This window comes from Lates calcarifer, linkage group LG15 (genome assembly GCF_001640805.2).
Source record: "Lates calcarifer isolate ASB-BC8 linkage group LG15, TLL_Latcal_v3, whole genome shotgun sequence".
Taxonomy (NCBI): domain Eukaryota; kingdom Metazoa; phylum Chordata; class Actinopteri; family Centropomidae; genus Lates; species Lates calcarifer.
The window spans coordinates 14,475,742-14,498,485 of record NC_066847.1 but is presented as its reverse complement, the minus strand read 5'-3'; the positions used below and the strand labels follow the sequence as shown (position 1 = coordinate 14,498,485).

General features: G+C 41.2%; 3 protein-coding genes across 4 annotated transcripts; 1 reads left to right on the top strand and 2 right to left on the bottom strand.

Annotated features, from left to right (window-relative positions):
• Window positions 1–549: 549 nt before the first annotated feature.
• On the bottom strand, window positions 550–9,646 carry pop1 (POP1 homolog, ribonuclease P/MRP subunit). The gene is given in 17 exon segments (XM_018665744.2): window positions 550–1,781; window positions 1,783–1,969; window positions 2,670–2,906; window positions 3,551–3,705; window positions 4,278–4,469; window positions 4,623–4,744; window positions 5,544–5,663; window positions 5,775–5,883; window positions 5,983–6,076; window positions 6,217–6,491; window positions 6,674–6,852; window positions 7,077–7,164; window positions 7,285–7,542; window positions 7,675–7,850; window positions 8,252–8,386; window positions 9,146–9,275; window positions 9,521–9,646. Coding segments are annotated over 16 exon segments (2,961 nt in total). The 5' UTR covers window positions 9,273–9,275; window positions 9,521–9,646; the 3' UTR covers window positions 550–1,274.
• A 390-nt stretch (window positions 9,647–10,036) lies between these two features.
• LOC108876314 (2-iminobutanoate/2-iminopropanoate deaminase) lies at window positions 10,037–13,624 on the top strand. Its single transcript, XM_018665758.2, has 6 exons — window positions 10,037–10,204; window positions 10,689–10,794; window positions 11,122–11,176; window positions 11,288–11,356; window positions 12,978–13,033; window positions 13,124–13,624. Exons 1-6 carry the CDS (start codon window positions 10,140–10,142, stop codon window positions 13,181–13,183), a joined length of 411 nt encoding a protein of 136 aa, XP_018521274.1. The 5' UTR covers window positions 10,037–10,139; the 3' UTR covers window positions 13,184–13,624.
• Window positions 13,625–14,333: 709 nt separating this feature from the next.
• On the bottom strand, window positions 14,334–22,672 carry LOC108876313 (calphotin). Of its 2 annotated transcripts, none has more exons than XM_018665756.2 (4): window positions 22,302–22,672; window positions 18,004–19,170; window positions 15,995–16,060; window positions 14,334–15,637 (listed from the first exon to the last, which is right to left on the bottom strand). In XM_018665756.2, exons 1-3 carry the CDS (start codon window positions 22,387–22,389, stop codon window positions 15,999–16,001), a joined length of 1,317 nt encoding a protein of 438 aa, XP_018521272.1. In that variant the 5' UTR covers window positions 22,390–22,672; the 3' UTR covers window positions 14,334–15,637; window positions 15,995–15,998. The 2 variants fall into 2 exon arrangements, with proteins under 2 accessions (XP_018521272.1, XP_018521273.1); XM_018665757.2 differs by having other exon boundaries at window positions 18,004–19,167.
• Window positions 22,673–22,744: the final 72 nt, after the last annotated feature.

Genomic DNA, 22,744 nt, shown 5'->3' with positions numbered 1-22,744 from the left:
CTGCCCTCTAATGGTGGGGGAAGGTTAAAGATGACCACACATCTTTGTTACATGTCAAGTTAATCTGAGGTGATGTGAAATCACCTAATTTGAAATGACAAAGAGAAGTGGTTGTGTTCTATAAACCGTCTTTGAAGTTGCTGACATTCATGTGTCAGGTTTTAATGAAATGAGCACATGTCACTGAAATTCTTTTCTAAGGAATTACAATAGAACGGGTCTAAAGAGCACTAATGCACAGTCTGGCCACCCATCTTTACCTCAAATAAACCTCACACTACATACTCAACTGCTACCAAACTTAGGTGTTGCCAAGCAACAAAACTCTTATGTGCCACCTACACATTATGGGATGTGTGGAAAACCACTGCTCATGCCAGCACAACTATAAAAAGAATGAACGTTAAAAGTATCTGTAGTTTAATGCATGTACTTATAAGGCCAGACTATAATGTGTGCCAGTGTTGGAGGTTCAATTATTAAGTGTGCTGTAGCCATTGTGTGGTTTTACACAGGTGAAGGTGACAGGAATTACACACAGATGACATATTCTGTCAAGTCCAGTATTTTATTAGCTTATGTTCAAACAAAACCTTTTCTGTGCTGTGGCATTTTAAACAGAAAGTGACATTTCTGATATTTAAACCCTTGACTTTTTAAAAACAACAGAATGCCACCAACGTAAACACTCTGCTCTGGATATAAGAGGATGTACAATAAGCCATAAATTAATTCTTTTGGAAACCTGGTTGATAAAACACTAAACTAATCTTTGTAACTGAAACTAAGGTTTTCATTCAGTTCCATTATTTTACTGATCCCGTTGTGGAGCATTCCTCTGACAAAGGAACTAGTATTAAAACAAATATGCAAATAAATTATTAAATTGAAACAATAAGAATGTCTCTTTCCAGAGTAATAACATTTACAACTGAAAATCCTCTTTTAAACACTGACACCCAGTAGCTGTTAGTCATTCCAGGTGGATGCCATTAAATCCTCAGCCAACACTGTAGATGATCGCACAATATATGAAAGCAATTATAAAGGCACAGGGATTCTGGGAAATCACTTAGTTAATGAAGCATCATGCAAACTTGGTTGCATATTATCTTAAGACTCTGCAGGACAAAAGATCTGTGTACAACAATTAGCTACAACATTAAAAACTGTGACTGGTTCTATTGTTGCGGCAGATTGTTGTATCTTTCTCCAATAATGCAGAATTTGGTGCTTTTTGGAAATCAGGTTCTGCATAGGGTCAGATGTTTCAGTCAGACCTCTATGTTGATTTTAGCAAAGCGGTAACTCAGGGAAGTGGGGTTGCGCAACAGCAATGTTCCTCTGTGTTCCATCGGCTGGTTGAGGAGGGTGCTAATGAGACCAGCAACGCTGATAAACCCCAGAGCCTCCCCACAGCCTGCAGACAGGGAGAAGTCACCCTGTGTAACCCAGCCTAGAGTCACTCGGGAGCAGTGAGAGGTGATGCTCGGCAATGGGTCTGGCCACAGCCCGAAAATGAGATCTGTGGGAGTCTCAGAGGATGATTTGGCATCTTCCACAGAAGTGAGATTTGGTTCAGAAGCAGAGGGAAGGTCTGACCCACTCCCCTCAGTCTTATCAGAGGACGAGGTTGTAGCCAGTTTCTTGGAGCCCTTCTTTCTGCATTTAAGTCTGCTGTTAAAGTGGTTTTTATGTGGCGGCTCCTGGGGGCTGCTGCAGTCTGACTTGTTGCTGAGCAGCCTCAGGTCCTCTGTGATTGGCGCACACACCATGGCATGGCAGCTCTGGTTTGCCCTTTGACAGCAATGACAGACGCACCCACACCAGACTCATCCCATGCTCTGTGAGAAACGACGTTGCAGCTGAAGAGTCAAGAGGTGGCACCTCACCAACACGGCACGGTCTCTGACCTTTAGATGTTGTGGGTCTGCACCAACCAGAGAGCAGCCTCAGAGACTTTCTGTTTCTAGGAAGCAAAGAAACAACCAATATCCATTTATAAAAGGTGATTAACATTCAAAAGGAAAAGTGCATTTTCATTGGCTCCATTTAGCACCCTGAGAGACATAAAATGTTGTGTAAGAACATTTTTAAATCCCTAATGCTGAAAACAAAAAGGCAGCCGATGGACAGTGAAAATCAATCCAATTTTTTTCTCATAAAGTCAGTCATTACTCAAAGCTTGTGTGATGGTTTTATGAGAACTGATGCAACTCCTCCCCTCTACTAATCTCTGTGATGTATTGCAGCAATTTAAGGCTGGATGTACTTAGGGGATTCTCATCAGGGACATTATGATGAAAGGGAGGCAGACTGGAGAAGCGCCATGCATCAAGCTTGTCAAAAACTGAACTGGGGTCTCTTAATAAAAAAAAAAAAAAGAGGAAAGAAGTAAGTGATGACTGGATTCCAAAGCTGCAAAAACTGTGCACATTTCTGCTTAAGAGACCTTTAAAAGTCAACTGAATTAATATTGTTAGAGGTGTGATTTAGATGTGCAGGATGTTAAATGCATGAAAAGACCTACAGTGGGTGTGCGTGTTTTGAGTTTTTGTTTACTGATGAGTTTATTTTAACAACAAGTAAAAGTGGAGTATTAACAAAAGAATAAATCTTCAGTATATATCACAAACAAAATTACAACAAGAGTAAAACAAAAAATTCACCTTAGTACAGCGAAGCGGCTCGGAGGCTTTGTTACAGTGATATCTGGATGTGATGTCATCTCCACCTCCGTAACTGTGTCAGCGCCTGTTTTGGTTTGGGTCTGGCTGTCTCTTTTCCTCTCCTCTCTTCCTTCCCTTGTGATAAGCTCCCACTCCTCAGCCAGCTGTTGCCACGGGCAACGGAATGGAGCCAGACAGCCATGTTTAATGTAATTGGTCCTTTTGGCAGGCGGACGCCTACAGAAGAGGTCAGAAGGTCAAACCCTTGTCAAACTGTTGGGGCAACCCTACCAATTTAAGTAACAAATCATGACCGTTGAGCAGTGGATAGTAGGGGATCAGCAGCATGCAGCCTCATTACCATCTCATCTGCACGGTGGGAAAGATCTGCATAATGGAAATTAACTGGGGTCAGAGCTTTGGAGTGCTTCCCTCTATCAAAACCTCTGATACACTGACAATGTTACAATGTTACTTAGGCTGTGGGCTCGTGAATTGTTTCCTTGCAGATTACTGTACAGTCAAACTGCAAAAGACCTATATATTATTTCCAACACAAGAGTATCATCGTCTCCTCATTTTAGTTGAACAGACAACAGTTACAGTTTAAAGGGTAATTTTAAGTTTGCTAATGGTTAATTTTAATAAACTTTAGAGACATGTCCATCAGTAAAACAGATTTATATTCTGGGCAAGTTCTTGAGACTCTGTTTTCTGTCAGCAGGCTGACATACTAGTTATGTGCCAGAGTATTACTGCAAGATATACAAAAGATTTGGCAGGACAAGATTTCTGCAATGAATACCGCTCTTTCTGATAATAATAATCACACACAACATTAGTATTTTGTTTCCTTTTCTCAGCTTCAGTCTGTAGCTGACCTTTTGAACTTATCCAGGAGCTCGGCCTCCTGCTCCTCCTGAAAACGAATGCCTGCGGGACAGTCTGGGTAATCATGGGGGAAGTGGGGGCTTGCTTTATTCTGAGAGTGTTTCAGACTCATATTCAGCCCACCGATGCGAACTCCCCTGTACACCTGGCAGAGGGAGAAATAAGTAAACATTGGATTTTGGGCAACTTGACAAATAAAGCAAACCTAAGTGCAAAGCAAACCTGAAGGCAACCAAGTAATGAAAACATCTTTCACATAGTCTTCTACACTGACATCCACTGTATTATACATTACATACATGCATCCTCACAGCACCTATTCTGACAAAATATGAGACAGACCTGGAAACATACATTTTTGGTTTCAATAAGGACTTGTTTCAACATTTGGACTACATATAAAGTCAAACAGAAGAATTCTGATACTACTTGCATCCAAGGTGCAAGTCAAACAAAGAAAAAGCAAATCTCATCTGCATACTCAAATTTAAAAGCTCATCCTAAAAAATTATTGATTCAACTTTTTGTTAGTGTTGCATCATTACATTTTATGGGAGCCTACAAATTTCCATGTGCAGACAACCACATACATTTTCTAGAATGTACCAAAAATGCAATGGAAAATGCAGTTGTTCCAAAACTGCTACATCCTGGCAGAAACAAAGAGATAATACAGTAAAATTAAAATCAAATAAAAGCACTGTCAATGCTACCTACCAGTGGGACCCAGAAGGCCATGCCCCAGCCTTTAGGAAGCAGCAGGTCCCATCCAGCACCCCAGGAGTTCATCTCATGTCCCACCTGCTTGCCAGGCTGGTGAACCAGCAGGATGGGGACTCTGCCCTGCAGGGGAGTGGGGCTCAGCCTGGAACCTGGCACCAGCACCTCGCTCCTCATACGGTTCAACTCCTGTGGCCATACATAGAAATGACTAGAGATTAGAGTGACGTGTAATCTTATCTGTACTTTCAGAAATTGATATGTTAGCATAAAAAAGATGATAATGATGATAACTGAAAATGAATGTATGACATTTCTGGTAGTAAGAATACGATAAGCTACCTGCTCTGATATCTTGTTATCAGTGACGTTGTCCCGGATGGACCGCTCCCACAGGAAACTCTGACAACAGAGTTCTGGTACTCCTCGCAGCATCAGCTCCCTCCTCTTCTCCTCATCCACCTCTGAAAGAAAAACACAGCACAAACACATGGCATGCGCCTGGATTACCAGCATCAACATCAATGACATATGAAGCTCTCAAAGCCAGAGTTTTGATCAGAGGATCTTGGATTACATGTTTACTATGCAATGACTAAGAGTAATATTGTTTATTTTAAGCCTGGGCCTTATTATCCTGGCTGTCATGGCTACAGGTGTTAGTCAAGGTCCTTGTGAATTCTAACAAAAAAAATTAGTACTTTATATTTTCTTATGCTTTTAAATCTCAAATAACATTTTGGATATGAAAACTATGAAACGCTCTATAGCAATGGGACTGACAACATTTTCACTAGAACTGATCATTATGATGGTGAGAAATTAGCACTGGTTTATCTTTGAAGTATCTCCTCATTGCGAGTGAATCCGCTGTTGACAGTCACTAAGGATGTGTTTCAAGTACAGGGTCCTGCCAGGATTCGAACCTGGAACATCTGCATGGCCAAGCAGGGGCCCCCTAGAGCACAGAACCAAATATGTACTCACTGAAACAACCTCAGGACCTGACACAACAGACTGATTCTCTGCTCGGCTATGCATGTGTATTATTGAATGGTCAGGTTTCTGCTGGGACATACTGTCCGAAAAGAAATATTACATCCATCCACACACTGTAGGACGTACAAGTCCAGGTTAGGAAACAGAGAGTGTGATTGGATGATGATAATTACTGAATGATTCAACTCTGGGGAAACAATCTATGGTTTTCCCTTTAACCATCTGTTGTAAACTCCTCTGCCTGTTTGGTTGGTCTGATTTTACCTTGTGCCTGCTTTACACAGGGCAAAGCTTTAACCCTCTTTGTTGGTAAAGTCAGCCTGGGGTCATCTACAGTCAAACCCAGCACTGTGCCTGAGGGGAGCTCTCCAGATGAATAGATGTCTAGATGAATTAAAACAGTCATTGTTACATAAACCATACAAAATGGCAAAAGTAAGTACTAAGAGACAAAAATAGCAATATTTTGCTTCACACTGTGAAATAACAATAAACCTTTCAATATGTTAAATATGTCAACTTGTTGTCGATGCAGATTCATCTTGCTCTCGTCTTTGCAGTGCTCAGGCCACCAAAGAGTGGATGGCTGGGATTTATTAATTTCCTTAAAAAAGAAGAAACAAATACACAGTTATTCTGTGGGAAATGCAAATATATCTCAGAAGCTGTCTGCTTTTCACGTTGATAATACAGAGATCCTTACATCACAATCTGTAGCAGCTTCCAAAGTTTCTGCCAGAACAGAATGAGACTGTGGTCCAATCAGGCGATAGCGTACAATCTCCATTGTGAGATCACTGCAACAGATCCGTGAGTCAAATACAAACAGTGCAAAATAAAAATAAAAAAAATCACCACCATTTTCACAGAAAATTATTAATCCAAGCCATGTGTTTACTCGGTTTGTATCTGAATCAAACCTGAATACTCTACTAACTTTATAACTATTCCAGTTGAGTTGGACCTCCATGTGACTGGGGTGGAGGGAGATCTTTTTCCATCTCCCAGGATCTTCTTGGCAGGAGGTCCACTGGCATCCTTACAGTTCCGTTTTCTCTTAGTCCTGTGGATCTGCATGGCCTCAGGGGTGTTTTCAGGTCTACGCTCTGGTTCTGGGGTAGGAATTACCTCTGCAGGTGTTACCAAAGGCACAACTGGAGGGACTACAGCCTCGCAGCACTGGCACACACTTTGTAACTCAGGGAGAAGATCCTGGAAGGAGAACACAGTATCTGGAATTAAGAGTTATGCTGACCTTGTCTCTCTAATGATTCATACCTACTAAAATTCAAACTTTCACCAAAAACATTTTTTGCCAGAACACTAAATACTGATGGTTCTATGTATAAGCATTAGTCAACAACAACCATTTAGACCTATAAAATCCCTCAAACCTGTTTAATAGTAGGATGAGCCCAAATCCACAGCTGTCTGTGAGTTGAGCCATGTACACGGGGCCTCCAGAGAAAGGTGACAGGGCCCAGGGGCTGCGAGGGGTAATGTCCTGCTCTGTAAAGCACCACACTGCCCTGTCTTCGCCCTGATATACACAGTGCTGCAGCAAATGTAGGACCTGAAAAATACACCCCAACATGCATATTTTAACTACTGAAACTAAACTAGACTGCATGTGCGTTGATAATTTGACTCAAACAAGCTAAAAAAGTTACTCTGAATGTTAAAAAAGCAACCCACTATCTGAATAACAAAAATCAGAGAGGAAGAATGCATGGGGGAAATGAGAAATCTGATATTCTTAGAGTCATTAGTGGAGAAAGGGTTGGGAAACATACTTACCAGCTTCCTTACTGGTCATTTGTGACAGAGAGGCCAGTAGCTTGTCTTCCTCTCCTTGTAGCTCTATGCAGCAGTAGTAAGAAAGGTCCTGAGAGGACAGAACCAGAAGGTTTGTGGTGAATTTACTAGTGTTGAAAGCCCCTACAATTCAATCCTAAATTTCTGAGGTAAATGAAGTAAGAAATGCATCCCCAGTCTGTGCGGTCACCTGCAGCAAACAGTGGTTGCTCATGGCTCTGTAGCAGGGGCGGTAACATTTGTAAGTTGGTCTATCCCCAAGGCAGTATCCCCACTTTTTAACCATGTGGAAACGCTTGGCATGCCAAATGTGCGTCTCCAGCCATACGTTCTTCCTCTGGCGGCGGTTGAACTCCAGTAGAAGGTTTCCATGCCGGCGGCGAGCCTTGCGGCTCTGGCGCTTCGTCTGCTCCTTCTTCTTAGAGCAAGCCTGGAGGCTCTTCTCCCGCTGGGGGAGGAGTGGAACAGGTCACTGAACGTGCCAGAGATACTCAGAGAGGGATGGTTTGTATATGAAACAAGTCATAAGATCATAAGTGAGAAATTAAGCTGCTTAACGTAAACATGTCGTGAACGTTACCAGTCTGTTCGCCATATCTCTCAGTCTGCGAGGGTACCGCTTGGTGTTGTGGCTCATGGCCCGTCTCCTCATATGGTTGGGCAGGGATGCAAACAACTGGCAGCTGCTTGTTACCTTCCTGACAGCTTTCAACATGGTGCTCACCTCTGCTGCTCTGGCTCTAGCAAAAGCACCAGCTGAGTAGGAATGGTAGCAGGAGAGAAGGGTGGAGACACTGAATTATAAGTCATTCATCTGACACTGACACAGCACTTTGCAGTGAAAAAGCAATTTCATGATTAATTTCTTCTATTTTGTGATTTTTTACAGTTTTTCAATTGAACTAAACTTAATGTTTTCTTGAAGGAGGACAGAAAAAAAAAACCAGCAAAACTGCCCTACATGAAAGCAACGGATCTAAAAATAAAAACAATATCCTATGGCCTGCAGCATAACATATAATGAAAGATGGACCTCTATAGCTATCAAGTCAGTAAACAGTTACACTGGGCTGTGAAGTCACTATGCAATCCTCCTAAAAAAAGCATCTAATGATGCAGTCCAGTGTGAATTTATAGAAGAAGGACATTGTCTTTACCGGTGATGTACTTGGGCATAAGCTTGTCATAGCTTCCACCATCTTTCTGGTGTCCACGGACCCATCCACCCTTGTGGTGAGGACTATTCAGCTTCTCTGGCAATGGATGGATGTTAGATGGACCACCGCCTCCACCTTTGGGAAGATCATCAGTTTGTCATTTCGGGGTCTTCGCAAGTAAAATAAGAATGTGTCTGGTTCACTGACCGGGCATAACGGACAACTTCCCAAACCTTGAGGGGTAGTTATCTCTATGGCGATTGCTTAATGGTTATTTTAAAATTGTTTGGTAATAAAGAAATGTAATAGTGGAGATAGTAAGGATTTTAAAGGTGACACTTGTACTCTTATATTTCCATAATTGTGTGGTCCTGTCTTAAGAGTGGATCTTTAATATTTGTCTTGACATTATACCTACAGTCTTTGCACATCCCTATACAAATATGTGCTCAATTAAATTATTTCAAAGGAACAAGCACAGACTGAGGGTAGGGCAGGGTAATAGGGTAGGGCAGTATGCAGCATGATAATACTGCACTACCTACGGACCCACAGTGAGTTCGACCCTGAATGGGTCCAGTGTTTGGATAAGTAGAACGGTAAACTTGGAGCTGACACGAACTGTGTCCTGTATACAAAATGCGTTATTGTTGATGACATCCTCAACAACCCTCTGATACAACTGATTAAATCACAGAGACATGCAAAGTCAGTGATGAATAGTAGTGATGGACCGGATGCAGACTGACATTTGCTGACCCTGTGAAATGGTGACCGTGCACCAGCAACAGGAGACGAAGTCATAGAGAGAATGAGTAGTATTGAGAAGGGCACATAAAGCATCACAAGAGCAAAAGCAGAGACAATGACACATAAACGGAGAAGGAACAGTACCGGTGACCGGGGTGTCTCCTCCGTTCTGTGTGCTGCTCTCCTCAGTCAGGGGAGAAGATGGGTACTGTATATTGACGGGCTGGTTTCTCATCTTCTTCTCCCGCAGTTTCATTTTAGCTGCAGACATTTTCTACAGAAAACAAGAAGGCAAATTTGAGACGCCAGGCGACAGACGTGTTTTTTCCTAAAGGAAAAGCTAGCACCTGAGGCAGCTACATGACTTGCCACTATGCCTATTGCTAACGTCAGCTAGCTGACCACGTTACATTACTCCACGTAATGCTGAAGTTTGTTTATCGACCAAAGACACGAATAAAGCGTATCTTAAAATTTAGTGCAGAATATCTATTATACCTACGTTCACCTTTACATTACCGAGTATGTCTGTATGTCAGAAACTTTGCTCCGAGTGTCTTCTTTATTATTTGCTAGCTACCATGTGAACTTTCCTCATGCTGGTTGATTTTATGCTTTTTCCCACCCGAGGTGGGTAAAGACCCGCCCCTACCCTGCCTCTGATTGGATAGTACTTGTTGCCTTCGTTGGTTGGGTTAGGTTTATGCATGAAGAGTGGTAATTGGTTATGATTAGGGAGAGGATATCAGAGTAAGCCAATCAGAGGCAGGGTAGGGGTGAGTCCACCCGTACCTCGGGTATGGGTGGGTGGGTGTTGACGTATGTTTGCTTCCGGGGTTTGTAGTATATGGGCACAGCAAAAATATTTAATAATATTTCATATTATAATCTGTCGACATTATGTCCTATTTTATGTCCTGTTATGTTCTTTCATTGAAATATTCCTGTATACCTTCACTCGTACTAAAATGAAAAATAAGAAAACATTTTAGCGCGTCTAAAATGCCATTTACGGTAAAGCAGCTCTGACGTTCTTATGTCATTTAGTGCATTTCTCCCTTTGCTTTGCAGCTCACTTTGAACTGTCACATATTTCAGCGCCTGTCCAATTGAGTTAGCTCGACATATTTTCAGTGGAATGGCTGCATTAATCAGGAGGATTATCAGCACAACAAAAGCTCCTGCTGCTATAGGCCCGTACAGGTGAGAAGAGCTTTGATGTCGGACCATCAGCCTGAAAGCTCGAAGCGCCAAGTTACAGTTGGTTTACAGCTAACGCAGTAGAAATCACAATAACACGTTGTAAGCATAGGCTGGTGTTAAAATATTGTGAGATTGGTTGGTGATTGGTGTTTTCCTCAATGTGATCATAAAGTTTCCACAGTTATTTCTTGCACTGGAGAGTTAACTGTTTTGCTCAGTGGTTATGGCTGGAGGTGGAGCTATAGTCATCAAATTAGATGTGTTTTCAGGACCAAAGTACAGATTTTTGGATTGCACTTTAAACTCTCACATTGTGTGTTATGTTTTCTAAACCCAACGTGAACCTTTTTTTTTTATTTACTGTCTGTTCACCTGTGGCAATGCAGAGCATTAGGAAACGAGACGAGAAGACTGGACAGCACTTAATTTGAAATCAGTCTGTGTAATTGATATAATTCTTTGTTTCTGTTTGTGTGTCTCCCAGCCAAGCAGTGGTGGTGGATCGGACAATGTACATCTCAGGACAGCTGGGGATGGATCCTGCCAGTGGACAGCTGGTGGAAGGTGGTGTTCAGGCTCAGACCAGACAGGTGCCCCCTTTACAAAACTAACCAGGAGTACTACAAAATGATAAACTGTCTTAACATAATATTACGTGTTCCTAATAATGTTGTTTATTGTAATGATGAGTATAATGTGGTTGTAACTTCACTTATTTTACAAGTTTAAGTTGCTTAGGTTTTGCATATCCAATCCAAGATGGTGCTACAGTATGAATAAATAATATACCTTGAATTTATTACTGAAACTAAATTAATTCCTCTCATATCATTTTCTACCAGCTTGTCTCACAAATTAACAAATTGAAATAAATCACTTAAGAACAGAGCACCTATATTGAAAACCTTTTTCCCCAGGCTCTTGTAAATATGGGTGAAATCCTTAAAGCTGCTGGGTGCGGTTATGAGAATGGTGAGAGACACTTCACTGTCTGAAAAGTTTTGCATTTTGAACAGATCACTTGTAGGAAACTTCTGTCATCTTACATTGCTCATCTATTAATTTTGTCATTGTTTCCTGTAGTTGTCAAAACCACAGTGCTCCTCGCTGACATGAATGACTTCACTAATGTCAACAATGTTTACAAGCAGTGTAAGTATGATTGATTTACTTAATATTATGATTTCCTCTTTGGAGTTTTTCATTGCTGTCGTGTCATTTTGACCATGAGAATCTGTCATGATCAAAAACCTCCATGTGACTCTTCATGCAAAGGTTTGTCACTTGAATTGTGCAACCTAGATTTTGCCACTAGGTGTCAGCACAATCCACATAACTCACATTAACTAAGTCTACTTAATTGTAGGTAATGTTTCACTTTTATACATGTCGACCCTGCCTGATTAATGCCTTTATACATACTATCCTTACTATTACCCAGAATGAGAGATTAGTTGCTTATTTTTTCTGAGCACTTATCTATGATTACATAGAATTTCATTTCCTCTATAGTAAAGAAATCTATTTATGAGCACTATATTTTTAGGATATATCTTTGAGATAATTGTTATCAATAACAAATGTACAGAAACAAACACAGGTGATCTTTTTCAATGGGCTTGTACAGGGACTGCTGAAGTGTACGGAGTCACCAAGCAGAGTGAAACCTGAGCTGCTGCTGCCAGTGGATTGGGTCTAAAACTAAATGTCAGACAGCATGCCAAATCTGATGTTCCACAGACAACCAGGAAATCAGTTCATTACAATGCCTGCATTGGAACCGAGAAGCAATATGTAAAATACTCACTTTGCTCATGTTTTGAGCATAACCACTTTTAGCTTCAAGAGCTGTAAAGTAATTAAGGACTTCAAACTACTTTTCCAGCTGTTAGATAAGTACAGAAAAACAGTTATGATCCCTCATTCTTCTTGAACAGCAACACAGGTGTTTATTCCTCTCAGGTTAAAGTTAGGTGGAGCTATGCTTGAATTACACAAGATCACTGAACTTTTTTGATCCAATAAGAATGACAAAGCTATGAATACTCTAGCCCTTACAGGTTCTAATCAAGCCTGGTCTGCACACACCTTCACAGTCCACTGAAGAGACCTAATCAAAAAGAATAAGTGAAAACACCTGTGTGGGTGTATCAAGCGTGTGTAGGACCTTTAAATACTTACTGTTGTGGCTTTATTGCACTACATTTCCCTGTGCCTGTTGTATGTTCAATAATAACAGTTACCTAATAATTGTATAAATCAGTGCATTTTTCTCTTTTGTACTACAAGGAAACTTCACAGAAAAAAGCTGTTTTGTTTTTGTTCGTTCGCTCAACCATGCTGGGTTCACCCATGATGTTAGTGTTAATTTCAAACAGGATTTTTCTTGACCCACCTGATACAATATATCTACAACAACAAAAAAGCTCTCATAAATTAGATATACTGAAGGTTTAGTAACAAAAGCGCTCCTGACAGCAGACATAATGATGTGTCTTAGTAGGAAAAGCACAGGTGTAACTACTAAATCTAATGATTGCTTGTGCAGGCTGACTGGAACAATGGAACAGAACCCCTAACTGATGGTATTAGTTACACTGTGCTTTTTCTTCCTGTGACAATCAAAGTATCTGCTGTGAAAAACGTTTTTATATCAGTCAGTAAGAAAAAGACACTGACTGTCCAGTTAAGACCAAGATTGTTTCATTTAATGTCAGCATGTTTAAAATTGTCTGTTGTAACTTCATGCCATTCAGTGTGTTGCTTTCTCTAGTCTTCAGCACTAACTACCCAGCCAGAGCTGCCTATCAGGTTGCTGCTCTTCCCAGAGTAAGTCTTTTTCGAGTGCTCTTTTCCTTTGTTTCTATTGTGAATTTAACCAGACTGAAAGCTATGCTCTCTCTCTGTCTCTCTTTGCAGGGTGGACTGGTTGAGATTGAAGCAGTTGCTGTTTTGGGCCCTCTGACTGATGTTTCCTAACACAACCATCTCTATCAAAAAATAAAAACTGGAAAACCCATAATCACTGAAGAATATATGGGTCCTTTTTTGTAGACGAAGCAAGAATTGACACAGCATAATTTCTGTGTAATATTAACCATTTTAATTATAGATGTATCATCTTATGTAGTGTTTTAAGTGCTTTATCACTGTCACAAATATGTTGAGGGTGACCTTGCACCTTGCAGACTAACAAGCTCAGAGCACTTTCTCCTGTCTCAGTAACACTGATAAGACATGTTTGGAGACAACACTGCATTCGAAATCTCCTCTGCTTATATTTCACTTACAAAACTGAAGAGGAATACTCTACCAGTCTGTGCTGACCATGAGCTGTACCCATGACAGTGTGTCTTCTCACATTATGTCAGATGATGGATAATGATCAAATATAAATAAATAATAAATATTTTTAATCTACCTTTACTTCTTTTTTTATTTCTCATTAGTTGGTGATTAATAAGTTCTTACCTACTGGGGATTTGTTGATGCACCCAGGGTTGTACAGCATGGAAATCCATTTATACATAAGACAGTGTGGGTTATGTCCTGGAACATGATTTAAAATATAGATTACAGAAGTCCATGTCCATATGTGAGCTTTAGGAGTTCATCGAAAACTTAATTTCATTCATTTGTCTAAACCCAACAGAAAAAAATTGTTCTCAGAGAAAGACTAACATAATGTCAGCATATGGTACAGTATGTCAACAGGTGTGTTGCATAATGTCAACCATGGGAAAAAGAGAAGCTGAGGCATCTTTTATGCAAAGCATTCATTTTAAATGACGTGGTCACGCCCGGGCACGTTTTGTGCACATAATATCAATAGCAATTTGAATGGCAGAGATATACTTTCCCACTTTCTGTGTAGGAGGTGAGACTGGTGTGGTGGATAAAGATCAATCTTGTGCCTTTGTATAATGAAAATGGCCTGCTGTTATTACATGTCTCATGTTTGACGTTTCACCTCTGATCCAAGAGGCTTCATCAGATTAAAACTTTCCTTGAGATAACTATGACCTGGATGAATGAGAATATTCACAGGCTTTTAAGTATGAATGTTCCTTTCAGTATAAAACATGTAGTGTTTAGGTATTGGAAACACACATACAATAAAACAGTCCCATTTTAGTTAGCACATGTATTAGTGAGTAAAACTTTATTCTGTACACTAAAAGGTTAGCAGAATCACAGACAAAGCTCAGACAGACTGAATATATTACAGAGAAAGAAACAGATGAAAAGAAGATATCAGACATTAAAACAGATTTTTCTCCCCGTAGCGTCCACCACATCTTAAGCAATTAAAATTATTTTCTAAGACTTTGAATTAATGAGAATTTAAATATCATGTCCACTAGGTGTTCTCCTACTGTGTATGGAGATGTAATGCACTCAAAGCAAAACCAATGTGCATATTGCACAAATGTTGCCAGGCCTTTAAATGTAGTTGGAAATGGCTTCATTTTCAGCAAGAGTAGGTATAGTACAGCTCCATGAAATGGCTTCATCAAACAGCAGGATGACATATCAGTACTTAGATCAACCTGGCAATGATTCATTATTTCATTACTAATCTTTTGTACATGCATCCAGTCACCTGTATGCATTTTTATTTCCTTGCACAACACATATTTCATACATGATTTTTCGATGTAAACCAATACAGTGATATTGTCATTTTTTTTTAAAGAATATGGATTTGACTCACAGTAGTGCTTATCAGTATTACACTGTACACTCCTTAGTGCTGTCATTCCTATTAATTAAATGAACCTCATTACAAAGGCAGCAATTAAATAATGTGTAAACACCAAACAAAATGTGGATTTATGGCAGAATAAAAAAAAAAAAAAAAAAAAAAAAAAATCAATCTGTGAAAAGGACTTTTAAAATCAGTTTTGGATAAGTGTTCTTCCACAGTTGGGTGTCACCTCAATCTCTTTGCATAATTTTATTCACAGTTGTGTTTGGCTTGTATTCCTCAGAAGCAGCTACTTTAAATAGTCAAAGATGTAAGAATCACTCTCTACTCTTCAGCACACTGCCACTCTAGTCACTGATGAGTTAACAATCTCTAAAGCAAGAGTTCACAGGTTTTGCAGAGTATTGCACTGTCTTGTCTCATGTTACCTGTCTTAAGTGTTTTCATAGCACTTTGCATACAAAGGCCTACGTGTGGCTCCAGGCACCTCAGGTCTCAGTAGGAAAACTCATCATAAAGATTTATATTTAAAAATGAAGGAAAAATCCTGATCTTTCCTAGAAGTTATTAAGGCACCTTGTATATTAATGTTTCTGGTGTAATTTGGTTTGGTGAGAGATGATGAGACAATACTGTAAATGTAGTGTTGTAGTGTTTTTCTTCCAGTACACATGGCATTTGTAGTTTTAGGAGTTTTCATTGTTTTTTTCATAGATTTCTTTCACCTGAAAGAGAATAAGATAAGAGAATGAACAGACAACAGTCTTGAAACATCTGCCATACAGGTCTGTGAGTCATATTCAAATATTACACTGAGAACAGTGCTTCAGTTACAGTGGTAAACTTGTCAGACTTAGAAATTTTCTACTATTTATATAGACATTCAACCCTTTTGTCATAAGATTTATCTACTCTATGCACCCAGCAAAAAAGCTGTTGATGGATACTATGCATTATAGAGTAGGATGTTTTACTGTGCTCCTGTGCATGCCATGACTACCCTAACAGTAACCCAACACTGAATGAGCCCAAGCCCATAGTATTTGCATTGGATTTAGTGTGGTTTGTGGTTAGGCTCTTACCAACTCAGTCCTCCTTTTTGGTTTTCTCGCTCTCTGTATCCTGAGTGGCTCCTGTTGCAGATGCCACTGCACAAGCACACACACACACACATACAATGAGAGGAAATCAATACATGACATGTTAATTCAATATAAGCCACATTCTAGTCTTTCATGCTGAAGGCACTTTAAGCTTGTTTGACATATGACTTCACCATCAACAAAATGAGGACATAACTGCTGTCACATCAGCCCACAGAGGAGAAGTGAAGAGCAAGTATTCCGGCGCAACCACATCTGGTTCTGCTGAACTGGTTTACTAGCGATTACCTGCCCTCTGAACACTCACACACACACACTGTAATGTATGGTAATTGGTCTGGCCTGCGCACAACATAGCCTCCGGAGAGAAAGTCTCATAAAAGTTATGCAAGGTCTACCAGTATTCCACACGTGCTGCCTGGAGGGGCGTCTCTGCTCTAAAAGTACAACATGTTCTCTGACTGTCAAGAGTGGGGTGCAGGCTTAACTGAGAACCATAAGCACTGCCCCTTACACAAGGCAACTGACCACTGGAGGTACATTTAATTAGTTTATATGCTATACCATAAAACTGTGAACATGTATATACTGAACTCATTTCTCTGATCAGGCCTTTCTTTCCTAACAAAGCAAACAGTCAGTAATTCTGTATATGTATTCTTTGGGTATCACCTATATGTTAACCAGAGAATATCTGGTCTCTGTAATAAAATTGTGTAAAATTCCACATATCGCAGCCAAATATGTCTGTTTCTATAATGAAACACATTACATTCAATTCTAAGAAAAGCACTGTATACATACAAATTATAAATTAAATGAAATACATGCAGGTGATGGGCAGAATCTTGCTGAGTAATCTTATAGCAATTAAAAGAATTTCTCTTCAAAATGAGTTCTGAAAATTCCCAAATTTTGCATTTGCATGAATCCAGTCCGGCTTGTATAGTATTTACATTGTTTTGTGTAATTTGAAGCTGCAGGGCATTATTGTTCTCTGTAGGCAGCTCACAACAAAACACAATGAGTGCGAGTTGTGTGACTGGAGTTGTTGTGCTGACAATATGTTCCTGCTATAATCAACACACTCAAGACAGGCTATAGAGTGTGTATGGCTGCTCTCTGTGCTTCACACTATGTTATCAGTTCAGTCTCACAGGCCCTACAATATCCAATTCATCCTGTCAGCGCCAACCAATCACAGGAGTGCACACAGGACCCTTTGTGAGGGATTGTTTTGTATGAGAATGGTTTACTGAGAGTTTGGTGTTGTTAATCATACATGTGTTGGATACCTGCTTAGTTACCAATGACAGCACCGTTGAGGGGGTGATGCTGTAAAACTCTGCCTTTCTTACTTTGGTCACATGTGGCAAGAAGATTGATTGGTTATTTGAAGGACCATTAATTGTTTACTTGGATGTGAACAAGATCTTATCTGTTGTTGCACATCACTGACTCAGCTCCTCCTTCCTTCTCACCTCTTTCTGCTTGTTTGCACATGTTAAATGACTAACACATGTTTGTATAGATTTCCCAGTTATTTCAGCCACTGGCAATACTGCACTGTTTGACCTCCACCCAAAAACTGTCAGACTCTGTCATTCATGCCTTAACAAGCAGGTTAAAATTAGCTGACATGTTCAAATCAAAGTTAGCATGACAGGTTTGTCGCAAACTCTCTCAAGACATACAGTAGACTCCTTAACAATGGCAGCCAATGTCCCCCAGCACCATATCTTTGTTACCCTTCAGTCATTACCAGTTTTGGAGGAAACGTGATAATGCCGCATTGCAGTTTGTCAGCTGTCTCGTGTGGAATATGAAGAAAGTCTGCTCGATATAATTTATTTATAATGTTTGCTGAAGGAAGATTGATTTAAAAAGTAGGCCAAGAGTTATTTCTCTATTTGAACATGCCAGAAAACGATGTAAAATTTATGATAGGATAGGAAAGAGAGTAATCTTGAGGCATTAATGTTTCATACCTTCAGGTGAGGATTCAGGGACTGGGTCAGCAGCAGGGGCTGGTGCTGAGGGTGCCTCAGATTCTGCTGGGGTGGGCTCAACCACAGGAGCCTCTGCTGGGACCGCATTGTCCACCGCGGACTCTAAGGTCGCAGCTGCTGGTGATGCTTCTGGGGCTACTTCTGCAGGCGTCTCTGAAGCGGCTGGTGTGGATGCTGAGGTCTCAGCAGCAACAGATTCAGCTTCTGGAGCTGGAGCAGCAGAAGCCTCTGTGGGACAGGGTGCCTCTGCTGGTGGGGCAGGAGGCTCTGTGGCCTCTTCAGCAGCAGCAGGCTGAGTCTCAGCTTTTGCCTCAGTTGTGACTGGAGATAATGGAGGCATCTCTGGAATAGTTGCCACAGCAATCTCAGTATTTATTACAGGCTCTGCAGCCTCTACAGGCGCTGAGGGTTCACTTGGTGCTGGGGCCACATCTGGTGCTACAGCTTCACCTGCTGCCACAGCCTCACTTGGTGCTGGTGCTGAAATTTCACCTGGTTCCGAGGATTCAGCTGGTGTTTCTGAAGTAGTCTCTGGTACCACATTGTCAGTTGGAACCTCTGCCTCCACAGGAGCAGCCACCTCTGCAGGGACCTCAGTGGCCACGGTTACTGCCTCTTCCACAATCACTGGGGCCTCTGCTGGCTCAGATACAACAGGTTCAACAGCAGGGGTGGCAACTTCAGGAGAGGCCTCAGCTGCCACAGCACTAACCTCCTCAACAACAACAGGGGCCTCTGCTACAACAGATTCCACTGCAGGGGCCTTCTCTGTAGCCTCAACAAGGGCTTCGACCTCAGGCACGGTCTTAGCCACTACAGTTTCTACGGGGGCAACTTCCTCCACAGGGGGTAGTTCCTCCACCACAGCTACAGCAGCCTCAGGTTCAGGGGAGACTTCTGCCGGAGCAGCAGCTGGAGCCTCTGGAGCTGACTCTTCAGGGGCAGCAGGTTCTGGCTGTGGTTCAGGAGCAGCCAGAAGGTCCTCTCCAGAGCCAAGATCCTCCTGGGCCTCCAGGGCCACTACCACAGCCTCTGTCTCATCATCAGTTCCTGGTTGAAGATCATCTGGTAGAGCAGTCTGCACCGGCAGCTGCATCTGGTCCTCGATGGTTTGTGCATCTTCTGCGATGATACCGTTTCTGACTGCTGTCAACACAGGGACAACAAAAGCTTGATTAGGATTTACAACTGACAACCATGTGACACTCATCAATCTTCATCAGGCCTTTCAGCTGGTGATGTCCTGTTAATCTGTAACACTGACTACATGACAACTGAACAACAAAAAGTCCTCAGGAAGGTTACTCATTTGACTTAGTCAGAAACTTGGTAGGGGGTCTGAATCTGTCCCTGAACTACTTTATTTACCTGAATGCTTTTGTTGACAAATGACCACATTTGTCATTAATTAATCAGTTTTCATACAATGTACCAGACTAAGATGTTAATTATCCAAAAATTAGGTGCTATACTGTAAGGATTCATTATATGTCATTAAGTCATTCTGAATGGTCTTTTCTTGAATAAAAACATAACATCTATAACTGATTTCAAAATAATAATGTCCTGAAAATCTGTTAAAATTATATATTATTAAGTAACATTATTGTATTTAACATCTTATTTAAAAAAAAAAAAAACTTTTATGTGCACATGGACAATAATGTATCTCAATATGGATTACCACATGAGGATGGAATGCAGGAGATAGGAAATAAGCAATAAGGGGCACACAGAGCGCGTGCTGAGGAAAACATCCTTTCATTTCCGTAGCTGAAAATATGATTTATTGAAACCTGTGTTTGTCCAAAGCCCAGAGGACACGCAAGTCACTCTCAGAGGAAATAAAATACACATGACGATGGCTTGAAGATGGCTATACTTTTATTCTTATTCCCTGTTCTTAAAGCTGTGCATATGAACAAGCCTTAGGAGAAACTAGAGTAGATTAGGAACAATAGCGGGCTTGGATAATTCAACTCAAATGTCAGAGACCTGCACATCTCAGTTACAAGAATCATAACAATCTAACAGAAGCTTTTGATGTGTATTATTATTTTAGGGATAACTGGGTGGACATTGTTCACAAATGAGACAAACCAGAGGGGTTGAGTTGGCTGAATGGGCGGACGGTTTGGACGCTGCAGCTTCCTGATTTTGTTTGTCTGTCACAAGAGGTAAAAAGGGCTGAGAGTGATGGGTGGAAGGGAATGTGACGGGCTGGCAACTCGAATAAAAAAGAGCCAGTGGAAGAACACGCAACACATAAAAGTATTTAGGAGGAGTGGAATACTCACACTTGAGCAAAGAGTGTAGAATTGTAAAAGTAGGAGAGTGGTGTTTTAGACAGTGGTTTTTTAAACATCCTCTAAATCTTTGCAGAAAGTTTGACTGTCTTTGAAAGATATTCAACACGTTCTCCATCAGGCTACGATTCTTTAACCAGAAATCCACTTCTCAGACCAAATATCCCACAGAATAGAAAGCTGTTGTCTGAACACAAGGCCAGAAACTGGCGTTGAAAAGTCTGAATGTGTGTTTGGGTCGAGACAGAGACGGCCTCACCAGGCATGGATGACTTGTGTGTCAACATGATTTAGCAGCCAAAGATGACAGAGATCCCAGTCAAAACAGTGCTGTGGCTGGCCAGAAGCACGAGAGAGGGAGGGGTGGGTGGTGGTGGTGGTGGCAAGGGGCTCTGACAGGGGATGGGACCAGTGGTGGCTTGGATGGCATACAGTTGGTTTGTTAAACAGGCTGTATACTGTATGATTTAAACCTCTGCCCATTCAGCCACTTTTAGAGGGCAAAGAGCACAATAACTGGTTTTCTTGTTAGGGTGATGTAAGGGGCTGGAAAATGACCCAAGCTTCTCCAGGTGACCATAGCCGACTGGCTGGAGGAACAATGCCCTGACACAAACATCATACACTGACATAGTGGAAGATGGAAATGCTGCACATGAACCCAGAGGAACAATGTCAGGTATAAGTACATAACACTAGGCTACTTTCTCAGAAACTCTAAGCCACATTTTTTCCTTATCCAAATCAAATGATGATGATGAACTTGACTGCAGCCAAAGCAACTATATGCAAAAACTGTCTCACAAGGGCAGTTACTGTCATGTTGTGTCTATGGGGTGGTGGGATGCAGTGAGAACATACTGAACATGCAGCTGTGCCTGACATGACATAGCCATGTGCCAGTAGGTTGTTGGACCTATGAATGGACAATCATGGTCTGTGTCAGGCCTCTTGGTGGGTGTCTGCACAGGCTTGAACACAGAATACATATGCAAAGCCAGACAAACCAAGGCAATTACCAACAGATCATGACTCCATGTTTAGATGCAAAACTGTTTCAGGTCAGACTTTGCTGTCTGTTAAGTGGAGTAGCCTGAAAGGATTTGGGCTCTTTGTACTAGGTCATCAATTTTCTAGCCTCGCCTCTTTTGCCTTTGTAAACCTGCATCTATTGTGTGTGAGAACTGTAAATTCCCAGAGCAGATTTCAAGCATTCCTTATCATGCATACACAGATTATAATCTAAGTGACTTGCTTTTTGGCTGCATACAAACTTTGGAAAACATGAGGCAGATGCACACTGTCTTTTGGATCACATCCATTTGATTTAGGAGAAAATGTGTTCTTTTGTGGGTGTGAAAAATATCTAAAGTCACAAATCAGGCTACTGCAGAGTGGCAGCAAACAGGTTGGGTCACAACTCCTGCCTCAGGCTGCAAATCAACTCTTCAACACTCCCAGCTGGTTTTCACCCAGTGCTACTGTAGGAGTTACATGCAGTCCTAGCTTAATTCTACCTTGATGAATTTAAATCCTTGATGCACTTTATGGAATGACTTAGAGAATAAAAGATGAGTGTACAATCAGCTCCTTCTCAGGTCTAATTTCATCAGTGAATCATGCAGTGCAGTTTACAGCTTTTGTCAGAGGATATCAGGCCAAAAAACGAAGACGATGTCTAAAAATAAATGCCGAGTACTTCTAGGCATTGATGAGAAAATGGCTCAACATGAATAATTCTCTCCACTGCAGCGTGCTGTGCAGCAGAGAAAATGAAAAAGCACACAGTGTACCAGACCCAACAGCAGTACTTGCACACTCCCTCAGCAAGACTAGACTCAGAAAGTAACAGAGCAACCTTAGAAAGTATGCTTATCATGTTTCACACTCAGCAGTTAAAACACACATGAACAGTCAAAGATAAATGACACTTTTAAACACTTAAACTCCATGAAGGCAATCACAACTTACCCACTGTATCTCCATTGCTCTCCTCTGGCTTTGTACCTGGTCTTTTCTCCTGATCAACAGTCTGTGCGCTGGACGAGGAGCACCCCATGTTTGATTTAAAAAAAAAGCTTGAGATGAACAAAAAACTTGGAACCTATCAAGGAGCAAACAAAAGTTCCAAAGCTCTCTGTTAGCAACGACGTAGACTGCCTAGCAGTGAAATCATGGACAGCTAAACTCTCTTTAGTTCCTAAGAGTAGCTGGGCACCATTATCTCTCTGTTTGTGTGTTCATGCATGGCCTGCTGCCCTCTTGCCCCAGACAACGATCTGTTGTGAGCATACAGTGCAGGCTCACTACGGCTGAATGTTCCTTGACTGCCTCCTGCTCACAGTCACTCTATTCATACTGGAGGAGGAGGCAAACGTGTGTATTGAGTGTGTGTCCTCCCCTTTATAGGAGTA

Coding starts and splice junctions, on each gene's coding strand:
- LOC108876314 (XM_018665758.2), top strand. CDS start 10,140: ATGGCTGCATTAATCAGGAGGATTATCAGCACAACAAAAGCTCCTGCT. Junction 10,205..10,688: donor GCTGCTATAGGCCCGTACAG/GTGAGAAGAGCT, acceptor TGTGTCTCCCAG/CCAAGCAGTGGTGGTGGATC. Junction 13,034..13,123: donor AGGTTGCTGCTCTTCCCAGA/GTAAGTCTTTTT, acceptor CTCTCTTTGCAG/GGTGGACTGGTTGAGATTGA.
- LOC108876313 (XM_018665756.2), bottom strand. CDS start 22,389: ATGGGGTGCTCCTCGTCCAGCGCACAGACTGTTGATCAGGAGAAAAGA. Junction 19,171..22,301: donor GAGCAATGGAGATACAGTGG/GTAAGTTGTGAT, acceptor CTGTGTTGACAG/CAGTCAGAAACGGTATCATC. Junction 16,061..18,003: donor CCCTGAATCCTCACCTGAAG/GTATGAAACATT, acceptor GTGCTTGTGCAG/TGGCATCTGCAACAGGAGCC.